Below are 16176 nucleotides of genomic sequence, written 5' to 3'. Positions count from 1 at the left end.
TTCTTCTTTTATAGAACTGCCCCTCCAATATTTCATGTAGGGTCAGGTTGGTGGTTACATATTCTTTTAGTCTTTGCCAGTCTTGGAAGCTCTTTCAGTCTCCATCCATTCTGAATGTCAGCCTTGTCATATGAAGTATTCTTGGCTGCATGTTCTTCTCATTCAGTGCCATGAATATGTCTTTCCAGCCCTTTCTGGCTTGCCAGGTTTCTGTGGACAAGTCTGATGTTATTCTGATGTTCCTCCCTTTGTACATAAGGTATCTCTTTCCCCTAGCTGCCCATAAGACATTTTCTCTGATTTTATGATTCATGAATTTCACAATCACATGCCAGTAGGTCTCTCTACCCTTGTTGATCTTGGGTGAGTGTCCTCTCTGCCTCTAGGACACAAACAGTTGTTCCATTCTCCAGATTAGGGAAATTCTCAGCTAGGATTTGCTCAACTATATCTCCTAGTCTTCTCTCTATTTCCACCCTCTCAGGCATCCCAGTAATTCTGGCATTAGAATGTTTCTGGCATCATTTATTTCTCTAATTCATGTTTCATGGCTTCTAAACTGTTTGTTTCAGGCCTCCTCCTGATCCTTCTTTTCTATCAGTTTGTCTTTGAGATCACTAATTCGATCTTCTGCCTCATTTGCCTTAGCTGTTAGAGTATTTAGATTTGATAGAATCTCATTGATAGCATTTTTAAGTTCTGCCAGATCAGCTCTCACTTCTGCCCTTAGAGATTCTATGCTGCCACTAATGGTTTTCTCCAATCTAGCCATTGTCTGCATAACTGTTACCCTGAATTCTATTTCCAACATCTTGCTTATGTCCATATCCAATAGTTCTGTGGCAGAGGTCACAGTCTCTGAATTTTCCCTCTGTTAGGTGTTCCTCCTCCTAGTCATTTTGGTGATAGGTGGTTGAGGGGATGTATAGCTGAAAATATCAACCATGATCCAGGCAAGTTGCAACCTGGAAAATTTCAGAGCAATCAGAAGTCACCACCAAAGGAAAAAAAAAAAAAAAAAGCCAAAAGGAGCCCCAAGGGTAAGATTTATAAAGTACAAAAACAAGAATGAACAAACAAAAAAAAATGACAAAAGAAAAAAAAAAAAAAAGAAAATGAACCCCAAGAATAAGACTTATAAAGTACAAAAACAAAGAGCAACAAAAAAAGAAGAAAATTTAAAAACACAAAATAAAAAAGGGGGATGACGGGAAGGTGGTTATAATCCCTCGATGTGGGGGAGGAAGGGTACTTCAGTTCTTCCTGGGTGTGTCTTATTATCTTTGTTAGAGGACTTAACTTTCCAGGGATACAGGGAAATTAAAACTGGTGTATATATAGAGATAGTACTGAATAGGGAAAAAAGGACTACATTGACACTTTTATCTATATATCTATATCTATATCCTTATAAAAGAAAAAGAAAAAAATGTGTATGTATGAAAAAAGTTCAAGTTATAAAGTTACTATGTAATATGTTGTATTAAACATCTAGTTGAAATGGTAAGTAGGTAAAAAAAAATAAAGAAAAATAATCATGAGAATGAATTTAAAAAGAGAGAGAAAAAAGTTATATCTAAGAAATATACAGGCCGTGAGGCAATACTGGCAGCTTAATATATTGTCTTCCCCTGATGTTGGGGTTTTAATAGTTTTATGGAAACCCTGTTGTGATTGTCCTCTTTTGCCTTCCACTTGTCTTCTGTGGGAGGGACCTGCCTCATTGTTTTTCCATCAGTCCTGCTTGGGTGGAGTTGCCCTGCTCCCTATCAAAGGGCTGGTCTCCATGGAAACCGGTTTTCCGGCTTTTGTTCTCTGGAGGTTTTTGTTCTCTGGCAGCTTTTCCTGCCTTTAAGGAGGGTCAGAGCAAAGTAAACTGGCTGCACCCAGACTTCCACCTCAGAGGGAAGCCACAGCCTGCTCCTTTCTGAGTGGAACACCTCCTCTCTCAAAACACACAGACTCCCCACTCTGCAAACTCTGTTGAACAATGCAGTCTCCCACAGGTGGTACGCACCCCCAGCCACCATCTCAGTAGTCAGTCACCTGAGGCCCCGTTTGTCCCTGTACCACCGTGCCACCAAAACCATGAGCAATACTGTTCCAGGCAAGCCCGGTCCCAGCAGCTGCCAGTCCCAAACCACTGACTCAAGTCCCCGGCGGGTCCTCTCATCCACGTCTGAGGCAGAGGCGTCTGTGGTGGCCACGGCAGCTGCCAGGCCCAGGGACCACTGACTCAAGCCCATGCCATATGCCCTCATCCCTATGATGGTGGAGGCTGTGGAAGTGGCTGTGGTGGCCGCAGCAGCCACTAGCCCCAGGGACTGCTGACTGTGGCCTACACCGATGAGCAGTGGCTGCAGCTCTCCTGGGACTGTGGGCATAGGTCTGCACCTGTGGCCACCAGGTCCCAACAATTGTCCCTTAATTCCCTTTGTTCTGTTACAGTGCTGTTATCAGTTCCTTCCGGTCTCGCAGCCACCAGTCCCCAAGCTATTGCTGGTCCCCAAGCTCAGGGCACTTTAACATTGTGGCACTTTAACATTACTTTCCAATGGGTTGCTTCTGTTGGCTCCGTCCCCCTTCTGTTTATCCTCCGACATCTGTCCACACACTCCCAACTCCTTTGTACCTCTCCATTGGTGATCCTCTGCCCCCATAGAGATCCAGAAGTGTGTAATCTTACATCTCGGGCTGATTTCATGGATGTTCAGAGTGCTCTGGTAGATATCTAGCTCAATTCAGCAGATCAGTTGAAATAGGGTCTCCTACTCCTCCACCATCTTGCTCCTCCTCCTGAAACATTTAAAACCACCCTCACTTTGTCCACATGGCCAGCAAAACAAGAGAGAATAATAGCTGTTAAGAACTTGCTGAGCCTTGCTGAGACATGGATTCCAAAGACAAATCCAACACTCAGGTAGCTCTGACTAGTCATGTGATCTCTCAGCTCCTCAGTTTCCTCATCCATAGAGTTATCTTCCTTCCTGGATTGTCTTTTTCCAGCTTTACTGAGCTATAATTGGCATGTAACATTGTGTGAGTTTAAGGTATACAGAGAAAGAATTTGATTCATGTACACATTATGAAATGATTACCATAATAAGTTTACTTAACATCCATCACCTCAAACAGAATTTTTTGTGTGTATGATAAGAACTTTTAAAATCTATTCTCTTGGCAACCTTCACATATACAATACAGTTTTAACTATAGCCACCATACTATACAGTCCATCCCTAGAACTTACCCTTCTTAAAACTGTAAGTTTGTACCTTTTGACCACCATTACCCATTTCCTCCCCACCTTGCCCACCACCTCTGGCAACCGCTAATTTGTTCTTTGTATCTATATGTTCAGTTTTTTTAGATTTTACACATGAGATCATACAGTATTTGTCTTTCTGTCTGACTTGTTTCACTTAGTATAATGTACTCAAGATTCATCCATGTTGGTACAAATGGGAGAATTTCCTTCTTATGGCTGAATAATATTCTATTGTCTTCATATATAACACATTTGCTTTATCCATTCAAATGTCAACAGACACTTTAGTTGTTTCTATGTCCTGCTTACTGTGAATAACACTGCAATGAACATGAGAGTGCAGATATCTCTTCCAGACAATGATTTAATTCCCCTTTGATATATATCCAGAAGAGGAATTGTCAGATCATACAGTAGTTATATATTTAATTTTCTGAAGAAACTCCATACTTTTTTCCATAGTAGCTGTCCTCACTGGATCATTATGGGAATCCAACAAGATAATGCTCAAAAAACTTATCCATAGTTAAAAGGTGGAAGCAACCTAAATGTCCATCAACTGATAAATGGATGAACAAAATGTGATATATATCTACACAATGTAATATTACTCAGCCATAAAAAAGAATGAACCACTGATACATACTTTAAAGTGGAAAAGATGAGAAGTAAAAGAAGACAGACATAAAACATCACATATTGCATAATTCCATGTATACTAAAATTACTGGATTAGTAAATTCCTAGACAGAAAGCACACTAGCAATTGTGAGGGATTAGGGAGAAACAGGAAAGAAAAGGCAGGGACCAATTAATAGATAGAAGGTTTCCATTTAGGGTGATGAAATTCTCTTGGAACTGGATAGAGGTGATGATTGCATAATAAGAACATACTAAATGTCACTGAATTGTACACTTCAAAATGGTTAATAGTTTATGTTATGTGAATTTTATCTTGATTTAAAAAACAAACTGTTGGTATACTTGACACAGAGTAAATTTCAGTAAATAGTAACCATTCTTTTTATCCCTATTACTCACTTCTACCCTACTGACTCCAGCCCTCATGTTAGTTCAACAAATCTACCTTCTCCACTACCTCTGCAGCCTGCTAGCTAAGAAGAGGGAATCACAATTCCAAGAGACCTAGAGAACTGACTGGGGTGCTATCATGAAAAGTCAATGGGTACTAAGCCTTAAAACCTGCATCACTCCCTTCGGCCCTTTAACCTAAACCTAACCGTTCCAGTCACAAAGTAACAAACATCCCCCTCAAAAAGGAGTTCTAATCGTCAAGCACAACCTGAGTTAAACTATACAGGTTTATTTTTAACCTTGTATTCACCTGTAGATTCTTCCATCTGCTCTCTAACACTGTTGTTTTAAAATTAAATATCAAAACTCAGGTCTGGATTCCAAATGACCACTCACAATTGGGCTTCAATGTAAAAACCCTGTAGGCTAGAAAGACCAAACTGAGAAGATAATCACTTCTTTTACACTCTAAGCAATGGATACTGGTAAGGACACCACTTTACAACTTATTCCCTCCATACAACTCTTCCCTACAAGTGACACATTAGGGCTTCTGTGACAGGTAAATCAATAAACTCCCAATGAAATGGTATGTGATTTGGAGGTAGGAAACTGAAAGAATAGTTTGGAAAAACAACCTATGTTTCCACTAAACTGTTAAATAGTAAGAATACATAACCTGTTTTAAATAAATATTCAAAATAATAAAAATTAATGTTTTTAAAAAATAAATATTTATTTTGAATATTCAATATTTAAATAAATATTCCAAACATTTAAGTAAATATTCACAAACAAATATTCAATATTAAATAAATATTCATATTAGAACATACTGCAATCCTGCATAGTCTCCAAGGAGCAAAAGAGTTTAATTGTATGTTTTAAGAGGAAACCAAGAGAAAGGAAGAGCAATAACAAAACTTTTAATAGGTTTCTTCTGTAACTTGATTATTTATTTATTTATTTATTTATGTATTTTGATTGTGAAGTGAACTATGTTCTCTTTTTTTTAAATTATAGAAACTGTCGGGACGCCTGGGTGGCTCAGTTGGTTAAGCCGCTGCCTTCGGCTCAGGTCATGATCCCAGTGTCCTGGGATCGAGTCCCACATCGGGCTCCTTGTTCTGTGGGGAGCCTGCTTCTCCCTCTGCCTCTGGCTGTGCTCACTTGTGCGCTCTCTCTCTCTCTCTCTGACAAACAAATAAATAAAATCTTTAAAAAAAATAAATAAATAAATAAATTATAGAAACTGTCAAACATAAAGTAAAAGAGTATAATAAACCTCCATGTACATACACGCCACCCATCTTCAACAATCATCAGCTCATGGTCCATCTTGTTTCTTCTATATTGCCACCCATTTTCTCCATTCTGTATTATTTTGAGGCAGAGCCCACACATTACATAATTTCATATAGAAATATAACTTGATTTTTAGAGTCTATACCTCATTTATACTATCTACAAAGATAGGACACTGCTAGGTGCCAATTCCTTAGGAAACTAAAGATAATATTTTTGTTTACTTTTTAAGATATCATATAGTGGTAAGCAAGGAGGATAGTCTTTGGAACCATTATTCCAATACAAGCAAAATGAAACAGGGTGAAAAGCTAGCATTATAAAATGCATGTACTCCAGAGATCCCAAAGGAGCCTCGAAGCCCTAAAAGTATCCCATAATAACCTTTGCTAAGACTATAAAGTACTGCAAGGAGTTGTATAGCACGGAAAGTGCAGAAACCCATAAGTGTTCTCAAGGACCAGGTGCAACCTGTGAATACAGGTTCATGTCCTGTGTACAATGGAAAAGTGATCATACATGAGAAGCATTATTCTAAGTGAAAAAAGACACAAAAGTTTACATACTATAAAATTCTATTTTTATGACATTCTAGGGACAAAAATCAGATTTAGTGGTTGCCAAAGGCTGTGGGGAGGGATTAACTGAGAAACCGCACAAGGAAATCTTTTCGAGGAATTGGAAATGTTCTATATTTTGATGATGGTGGTAGTTCCACCACAGTACATATTTGTCGAAACTCACTGAACTGTATATTTAAAGGGAGTGGCTTTTATTGTAAGTATATTATACTTTAATTAATCTGACCTCCCATAATAATAATTAAATTTTTAAATTGTTTTAGAAATAAAGGAGATATACTCTAAAAATATGTGTTCTTTCCTTCAGATGAAAATTTTTGCAAACTGTCAACTGGTTTACATTTTCCAGTATATTAGCTGTTACTAAGGAATTCCTTTTATTTTTTTATTTTTTTAAGTAGGCTCCATCCCCATTGTGGACCCCAAGGCAGGGCTTGAACTCACAACCCTGAGATCAAGACCTGAGCTGAGATCAAGAGTTCAGACGCTTAACAGACCGAGCCACCCAGGCGCCCCACTAAAAACTCCCTTTAAATCCTAATCTCACATGACAAATATGACAAACACGAACACATGTTGTTGCTATTAAATCACCAAAGTTGCAGCGTTGAAAAAAGGTTACGAATCAAAGTTTAGTAGCTTTTTCTATGGATCTGTAAACACTATTTTGGAGAAGCTTATATTAGTTATTAGTCATTTAGGAAAGAAATGAAGAAGGGAAGAAAGGAATGAGGAAAGATGAAGAAATCAGACATGTAGAATACATCTCCACATTAGCAACAGAAAATTTCATTCAAATATAATTGAAATTTACCCAAGAATACTTTGATACAGTTTTTATAATGGTTTTTGTTATATTCATATAACTGACAGGCTTAAAAATATATTGCAAACATACAAACAAATGGTAAGGAAAAGAACACAGAAAAAGGATATGGAAGGATTGCTTCTGTGGGAAATGTTTTTAGATAGATATATTGAATTTACACATGAAATTTCTTAACAACCTTGTTAATGAAAAGAACCAATGAGTATGTGGGAAGAAACCTGGTAATTTTTACCCACACCCCTACGTATGACATCAACTTCACAGGTTTAAGTTTTAGCTGATGTTTCTGTGCGTTCTACCGCTCATTGTACAATTAGTTACTCAGGAGTGGGTAGAAAATTATCACATTGCAAGCTTCACTCAGCTCTAAATGTCCACAATCTACCAAAACAGGCTTCACTCTGTTCCAAGTGTCCCATGATCCATCAACATCCATAATAGGAGAGACAGAGCTCCATGGAGCACTCCAGAGGAGCACCAGGAAATGTACACTGATCGCAATCTTGAGAAGGATGGTGGTTCCCCTAAACAAGTGCCTTATTCTATCTCCTGAACACAGTACACTACGTAATGATCAAGCTTTTTCCATTTCATTTCCACACAGGCATAGATCAAGGACTCCCCAGGCCAAGTACTTTGGGCTCAAACAGGTCGAGGTGAAGCTATTCACAATCTTCCTGGCTCAGCTTCCACCCAAAGAATCAAAGTAGTCTTAATTTCCCTCCATAGTAATTACCCCCTGCTAGCTGATAGTCCCGTCCTGAATTTTCCCTTCCCAATCTCTGCTGTCACTTCTCAGAATTGTCTTTCACCCTACATTAGAATTACACTAGCTTGCTGTATGTTATGTATTATTGACCAATGCCTAAAATCCTAGAACATAGCCAGACATAAAATATTCAGATATATTTAAACACAGACCGTGACATCTGACATCAAATTATGAGGAAAGTAAGCTTAGGGACTGTTGAATCATTCTTAATACAACTCAACTGATAGAAAGATGAAAATAACATACCCTGACACACCATACATTGATCTCCATACCTAGGGCATGAGTTAGGGACGAAGGCAGAGAATATATCACTGAATTTCTTCATTTTTTATGGCTTAGGGGACTCCTTAAAATTGATTATTTATAATCAAGGGTATTTTTATTTATTAGCCTTTCACAGCCAGGCATTTTAATATAATAGTTACAGACCATCAGCTAAATGAATGTTTAAGGGAATAAAGTATTTATCATTTGGAGAGCAGATAAAAGTACATTTTCTTAATTCCAAGACGAGGTATGAGAATGGGTCAAGTTAGAATCAGTTCATAAAATTAACATGACTTGTTATTTATTGTTGCTCTTCTAGTCTCTTGACAGCAGGTTCACAATCTCTATTAGGTCAAACCCTCTGAAGGGATCTGAAGATTGCTTCCCAGAAATACACACATGTGACCAATTTCGAGTATAATTTCATAAAGTCCACAGACTGCCTACATCCCTCCCACAGATACTTGTCCACCTTCTAGAAAAGGGATCCCTACAAATTAGGCTAAGACTCTCCATTTCACAGGCTTAAATTCAAGACTACTAGTCATTAAAACATACATACCCCAAAACCATTAAAAAAAAATTAATCCTTCATAATAATGACTCTTCTGTTCCTCCTTCCTGAATGTGGTTTTAAAATAAGTCACAACTAAAATACCTGCTAAGAAGAAGACATCCAAATGGCCAACAGATAGATGAAAAAGTGCTCAACATCACTCAGCATCAGGGAAATACAAATCAAATTGGAAGGGGAGGTGAACCATGAGAGACTATGGACTCTGAAAAACAATCTGAGGGTTTTGAAGGGGCCGGGGGGGTGGGAGGTTGGGGGAACCAGGTGGTGGGTATTGGAGAGGGCACGGATTGCATGGAGCACTGGGTGTGGTGCAAAAACAATGAATACTGTTACACTGAAAATAAATTTAAAAAATTTAAAAAAAAATATTTTCATACATTGTATAATTTTTGACCTTTAAAGCAAATTGAAGGCAGATGGAATAAAAATTTTGAGTGGTAAACTGAAGGCAAAAAAAAAAAAACAAACAAACAAAAACAAAAAACCACCAGAGTGAGATACCATCTCACACACCAGTCGGAATGGCTAAAATTAACAGGTTAGGAAATGACACATGCAGAGAAAGGGGAGCCCTCCTACACTGTTGGTGGGAATGCAAGCTGGTTCAGCCACTTTGGAAAACAGTATGGAGGTTCCTCAGAAAGTTGAAAATAGAGCTACCCTCTGACCCAGCAATTGCGCTACTGGGTATTTACCCCAAAGATACAAATGTAGTGATCAGAAGGGGCACATGTATCCCAATGTTTATAGCAGCAATGTCCACAATAGCCAAACTATGGAAAGAACCTAGATGTCCATCAACAGAAGAATGGATAAAGATGTGCATATATATACAATGGAATGCAGCCATCAAAAGAAACAAAATCTTGCCATTTGCAACGACGTGGATGGAACTAGAGGGTATCATGTTAAGCAAAATAAGTCAGAGAAAGACACTTATTCATATGATCTCTCTGATATGAGGAATTTGTGAGGCAGGGCAGGGGGTTGTGGAGGGTAGGGAGGGAAAAAATGAAACAAGGTGGGACCAGGAGGGAGACAAACCATAAAAGACTCTTAATCTCAGGAAACAAACTGAAGGTTGTTGGGGTTGGGGGGTAGGGATAGTATGGCTGGGTTATGGACATTGGGGACGGTATGTGCTATGGTGAGTGCTGTGAAATGTGTAACCCTGATGATTCACAGACCTGTACCCCTGGGGCAAATAACACATCATACGTTAATGGAAAAAAATAAAATAATAAAATAAAATAAAATACCTGCTCTGTAAGTATAAGAATTCACTTTCCTTACTGCCATCTGAAAAAAGATTCCTACTGATCATTCACACTTCCAAAGTCAGTTGCACAAAGCCCTAACTCATATTTTCTTTTCCCAGTAACCAAAATTTTGACCACAGTAAATCATCTTCAATTTTTTTAATATTGGCTGGCATTTTATCCATAATAAAAGACTAATGGAATACAGCCCTTTGTAAAAAAATTTAGTCATTCCCAATTTACTTCAATCCATACTTTGCTTAACTCAATAGAACAGCAAAGATATTGTCTTATTTCTAAAACAGATGAGATTTAGACATTCTAAAAAGTGAAAATGTTCAAAACTGTCATTCATGATTTAATATTATACCTCTATTCTCCCCTATACTTTCCATTCAATTGTATCAAACCAAAAATTAGAAAGAATGTAATAGCATTATAGGCAAACATAACAAGTATAAAAATTGCAACAATTCACTTGAGTATTTATTACACTTACATCTACACAATATTGGAAAAAAAAAACTATATAAATGAGAAAGCAGCTGAAGGGCAAAATCAAACTCCTGGCTTTATTAGACGCAGGCTTAATGTCTTTGAGATAAAATATTTGTAGGTGCCACAGTGAATCAAGATTTCAATAGAAACCAAAGATGAAAGCATTCATGCATAAAAGGCAAGGGTGATAATTATGATGTGCAGACAAGATAATGGAAAATATCCTTGGCTGCTTTTCATTTTCTGTATCAAGTGCTGCCTTGACCTAGACATTCTATAATGTTCCATCACACTTACTGCATTATTTTATCATTTTAATTATTTAGCAGAATGTAATTAATTTGGTTGGCATATGCTCAGTTAGGATGGGAATCCTCTGTCTCATTGGGTCTTTTCCCTGTCTCATTTCTCAAAATAATCCTGCAAAACAGGTTTGAATAAATGTGCAATTGATTCAAAGTTCTTGTACATCCTTCAAGTTTATTAACCTCTTACTGATTAAACAAATGATACCCATTTTCCTAGAATGTCATTTTCAGATAGTTTATGTCAAAGCTTTTGCAGACAATTTATAGTAGAAATTTTAGTGTGTGACTCCATACTGTAAAGTTTACATTGGCTCCAGGTCTCTGGTGGTGAGGCAGATAGAAAATGGTTGAATAATTATTATAGAGAAGAGTATAGTTCAGCATACAGATTTAGCACAAAGTTCACTGCCTGTGTATTTAAGGGTTATGGTAATCATTTTCTCAGCCGCACTCTAATCTATTCTTCAGAACCAGGGTTCATCCACCTTAATATTCATGAAGATAGTCCCTAACAAAATTCAAGATTACAATTACATTGCTATTATTACTACAATGTATTACATTATAAAAACACTAAGGCTTTATAGTTATTAGCCTGCCAAAATTATAATAATGCTTCTGACAAATGTGATACTGTAAGTGTTCCTTCTAATACTCTTCTATAATTTGGGGGAAAGTAACTTTTAGATAGCATTAACAATTTCTGTTCAGAACTGTCAAGTCAATAAAAGGGATTTTTCAGTGTCCCTATTTGATTATTAAATGAAAGCATATGTAAGACAGGAACAAAAATCCTTTCCCACTAAAAGGCAAACTAAACACACCAATAAAACAGATCAGAACCTGAATAAAAGGACAATGGTCACTGAGGATTTGATCCTGGATAAAAAGCAAAACAACTTACACTCAAATGCAACTCCACCTTCCCCTAGAAATAAGTCACTACCAGCCTACCTCTTCCTTGGTAAAGGTGACTAGCAAAACAGATGACGTTGGCAGGGGGTGAATCAGATTCTCCTCCCTTATATAAACAGGTATGGCAAGGTTTTCTTCTGTGTCTTAAAGACAGAAAAGAGGGGCACCTGGGTAGCTCAGTGGATTAAGTATCTGCCTTCGGCTCAAGTCATGAACCCAGGGTCCTGGGATTATGCCCCCACACTGGGATCCCTGCTTAGTGGGGAGCCTGCTTCTCCTTCTCCCTGCTGCTCCCCCTGCTTGTGTGCACATGCTCGCTCACTCGCTCTCTCTCTCTCTCTCTGTCTCTCTCTCTGTCAAATAAATAAGTAAAATCTTTAAGGGAAAAAAAAGAAAGAAAGAAAAGAGGAAAGCACTTTCTGCAGATACAAGTGGGTACAGAATGAACCCATTAATAGAGTTTTTCATTCTGGCCCTTATGAAGATAGACAAAGCCACAAAAAATAAAAATTCAAGTTCCAGTAAGGTATGTTTAAATTTGCCTGTCTAAGAAGGCATACATGCTCATGCTTATCTGGTTATCTGGGAACAGTCATCTTAATACTTCCATAATAGCAATCCCAAACCCAGGGGGCCAAACCAGGAGTCAGAAGGAGATATAACACAACCTTAGTGAAATAATAGGACAACATGAAGGGTATGCATAAAATACCTGCACCCTGAGATGCAGCATCAGTACTCTTTGGAATTTATCTCGAGTATAACTTAAAAGAAAGAAAAATATTATTAGCAAAATAATGTTAAGAAAATGTTTTATATATATGTACATACACATATATATATGTTACATAAAAGAGAAAAAATTAGAAATAATCAAAATAGGTTAAGTGCATCACTTGATGAAATACTAAGCAGCCAACTAAAATAATCATGAAGATTATACAACAGGGAAAAATAGTCACATGACAATGAAAAAAAATTAATTGTTCAATTAGGAAAACATTAAAAACTCATTAACTTGGAAAGAGTAAAACTAACGGTAACATCCTATACCGTAAAAATACCACAATAACAAAGTATCTATCCAGATGAGAAACACAGAAAGCAAGTTTACCTTGAGCTAGTCTTTCAAGTCGTTTTCCATGTTCCGGGGGTATTGCATACCTAAAATTTTAAAAACATAAATAAAAATTTTAGGTTTATAACTGCTCAGCTAGTATCCTTAGATAGTGTCATTTAAAAAAAAAAAAAAAAAGCCAAATTCCACTTGGACGAAATGAATGGAGATTAGAAAACCAATCGCAGAGTCATATACCTGGGAAACTAGACAGAAGAAAAATAAACTGTAAACCACCTATTTCACTGTCCAACCTCAGCATCCCAACCACATTTTTACTCATTAGGAAACAAAGTCCCAAGACTAGTAAACAACTTGGACAAGGGAGGCAGCTAGCCACAGCAGGGAGACTAGAACCTCTTTTCTAACACTCACAGCATTCCAGAAGTTTGGCATGTTTTTAAGAAAACCAAGGTAGTTGCACTTTCTTTTAAACCTTTTAAAATGTTTTTATTGACAAGCAGGACAGAACACAAAATTATTATGGCAATATTCATATTTCCACCAAACCGTTCTAAGAACATTATACTTTCCAAATAGATTTTATTTTTTTTAAAGATTTATTTACTTACATTAGAGACAGAGAGAGAGAGAGCGAGCACAAGCCGGGGAAGGGGCAGAGGGAGAAGGAGAAAATCCTCAAGCAGACTCTCAACTGGGCAGAGCCTGGCACACCTAAGATGAAATCAAGAGTCAGAAGCTTAACCGACAGAACCACCCAGGCATCTCTCAAACAGATTTTAAATAAAAAATTACCAGCAATAAAAAAACACTGTTTATTGATTTTTATGATTTTATGACTTTTAAAATCTTGATTATAGAAAAAAATTTTCACCCTTGAACAAAAATACTCATTTCTAGTTCCCAGTATTTTCAAAAGTGAAAAACTTGAACTTATCCACTGTGAACTTACTAACAAATTTTAAAACAATCATCTCACAGGCTGCCTGGGTGGCTCTGCCTGGAGCCCACTTAAGATTCTCTCAGAGAGTGAGGTGCCTGGGTGGGTCAGTGGGTTAAAGCCTCTGCTTCAGCTCAGGTCATGATCCCAGGGTCCTGGGATTGAGCCAGGGAGCCTGCTTCCTCCTCTCTCTCTGCCTGCCTCTCTGCCTACTTGTGATCTCTGTCAAATAAATAAATAAAATCTTTAAAAAAAAAAAAAAGATTCTTTCTCAGGGATCCCTCTCCTTTTGCCCCACCATTCCCGCTCACTCACTCTCTCAAAATAAATAAATAAATAAATAAACAATAAAAACAAAACAAAACAAAAAAACTCCCAATTTATTACATAAATAATAAATATTATAAGCAGTTTAATGAGGAAATTTAAGGATATTAAAAATAAAGTGATCATTTCATGTTTTAAGTAAAAATGATGTTATTGTTAAGACCTACATTTACTGTTTACTAGCTCAATATATATTAAGTACAAGTTAATTTTTACTAAAATAATTTTTCTCATTTTACTTAACACCACACTTGGTTGCATTTAATGCCATTGATAACACATGCAAAACTTAATTGGATCCAATATAACTAGGCAATTTTCTAAAAGAAAATTCAACCATATATCCTGTTCCCTAAGGCACTGTTAATGAAATTATTCCAACTGAATTGGGAAGATAAAATTTTAGCATAACTCAGTAACAATCATCCAATTTATTTATACACTGGCCACTTCTTACCTGTTTTTAATCCCAGTTTACATCACCAAATATACCCAGAAAAGGGGAAAAAAATCTATATATGCCCCAGATAAGATGGTCATGTCCCATGTCACACACACACACACACATATACACACATACATGCTTGCATACATGTGATGGCTATATGCTAGCCCACAAATGGTTGGACACAGATGGGGATATACATTGAGATTCACTTTTCTGAAAATTGGCATCAAAGTTAAAGCTCATTAATCTGAGGTTCAATCATATATTCAAAGAAAATATAAACCTATATATAAATTATAAATATACACATAAGTATAAACATACATATAAGGATAAAAATATATTAGACATAGTCTTTCAGTTAGTCCACAAAACAACTCTGTGAGAAAATCACACAGCTATCTTCTTCTTACTGTAAAGTCATCTTCTAAAGGGGTACTTATGAAACTTCTCGAGCCTAATCACCAGAAAGATTTTCTGCATACATTACACATATAACAAAAATTCTTTAAATTGGACCCATGACCATAATACACTAAGTGTGTGTCCCCTTGATGCAACTCACCCTTTAAGCCACTTAGGTGTAAAATGACCATTAAAGGTATGCTCCCCACTCTCTTCCAAAATACCTTCTACAGTGTGCTAAGAGTCATCTCTGCAAACTGCAGTGAATCATGACAAAGCCCTGGACCTTCAATGGCTGACTCTAACCTGAAGGACAGAAGCCAAACTTCTCTGAAGGGCACACAGGCCTGCTGCAATCTTGGCAACTTTTCTGATGTCCCTATCAAACTTGCTCTTTGGCTTTAACAAATCACTTGAAGTTCTTTCTGGTGCCCTTGCTACTTCACACCTCCACAATTTTCCATCCCCTATTTCTTGGCTTTACATGACCTCAATTTTGTCTACTCAATAAAAACACACATTCCGGGCACCTGGGTGGCTCAGTTGGTTAATCAACTGCCTTCAGCTCAGGTCATGATCCCAGAGTCCCGAGATCGAGTCCCGCATCCAACTCCCAGCTCCATGGGGAGTCTGCTTCTCCCTCTGACCTTCTCTCCTCCCATACTCTCTCTCTCTCACTTTCTCTCAAATAAATAAATTAAATAAAACACACACACACACACGCACCTTCTTCCAAGCTCGGCTTGAGTCACCCCCAAGGAGAGCTTCCCCTCCCTCTTTCGCTGCATCACCCATCGGAATACAAGCCTCCACCATGGCGCTCAGAATTTAATTTTTTTTTTTACCTTTTTTGCCTCCCTCCTCTCCTCTCAACTAGACTACTATCATAACTGAACTCTGCCTGGATCTCTCTGGGCAGCTAAAGTGTTCAAAACACTATCATATAATAAGAACCTTAATTCCTTACTACTTTCAAGGACACCCCCCCATACACACACAAACAATCTAGTCTTAGCCTTAAATATCAACAGTCTGCTTTCAGTAGACTAGACTATGAATTATTCTGTTACTCTCTCCTCACCTCAAATAGGCCCCTCCATTATACTTCAAATCCCAAACCTTCAAGCCCAAATTGCACCTCCTTGAAGCTTTCATTGACCATTATAAATCTTAGCAATCTCACCCTTCTCTTTCTCCCAGTACCCTCCTGTTATATTTTTCATATAGTATTTACCATCTACTACTTTCCAAAGCTAGATGTTGTTCAGTGTGCATAAATCTGAGTTCTATGAGGGAAAGAGCTTACCACAACCCAGAAATTGAATTACCTTTTTAACATACCTTGTATAGTACCCAGTTGA

General features: G+C 37.5%; 1 protein-coding gene across 14 annotated transcripts in view; it reads right to left on the bottom strand.

The window, feature by feature from the left end:
- KDM4C (lysine demethylase 4C) overlaps nt 1–16176 on the bottom strand; it is a 470115-nt gene that overhangs the window by 349972 nt on the left and 103967 nt on the right. For 10 of the 14 annotated variants that reach the window (XM_047699136.1, XM_047699137.1, XM_047699138.1 and 7 more), the window contains exon 6: nt 12732–12781. In XM_047699136.1, the coding sequence (XP_047555092.1) occupies nt 12732–12781 (50 nt within the window). The other 4 variants (XR_007122181.1, XM_047699148.1, XM_047699145.1 and 1 more) reach the window with 4 other exon arrangements.

The sequence above is a fragment of the Lutra lutra genome, chromosome 13, assembly GCF_902655055.1.
Source record: "Lutra lutra chromosome 13, mLutLut1.2, whole genome shotgun sequence".
In the NCBI taxonomy this organism is placed as follows: domain Eukaryota; kingdom Metazoa; phylum Chordata; class Mammalia; order Carnivora; family Mustelidae; genus Lutra; species Lutra lutra.
This window is presented reverse-complemented; position numbering and strand designations above follow the sequence as displayed.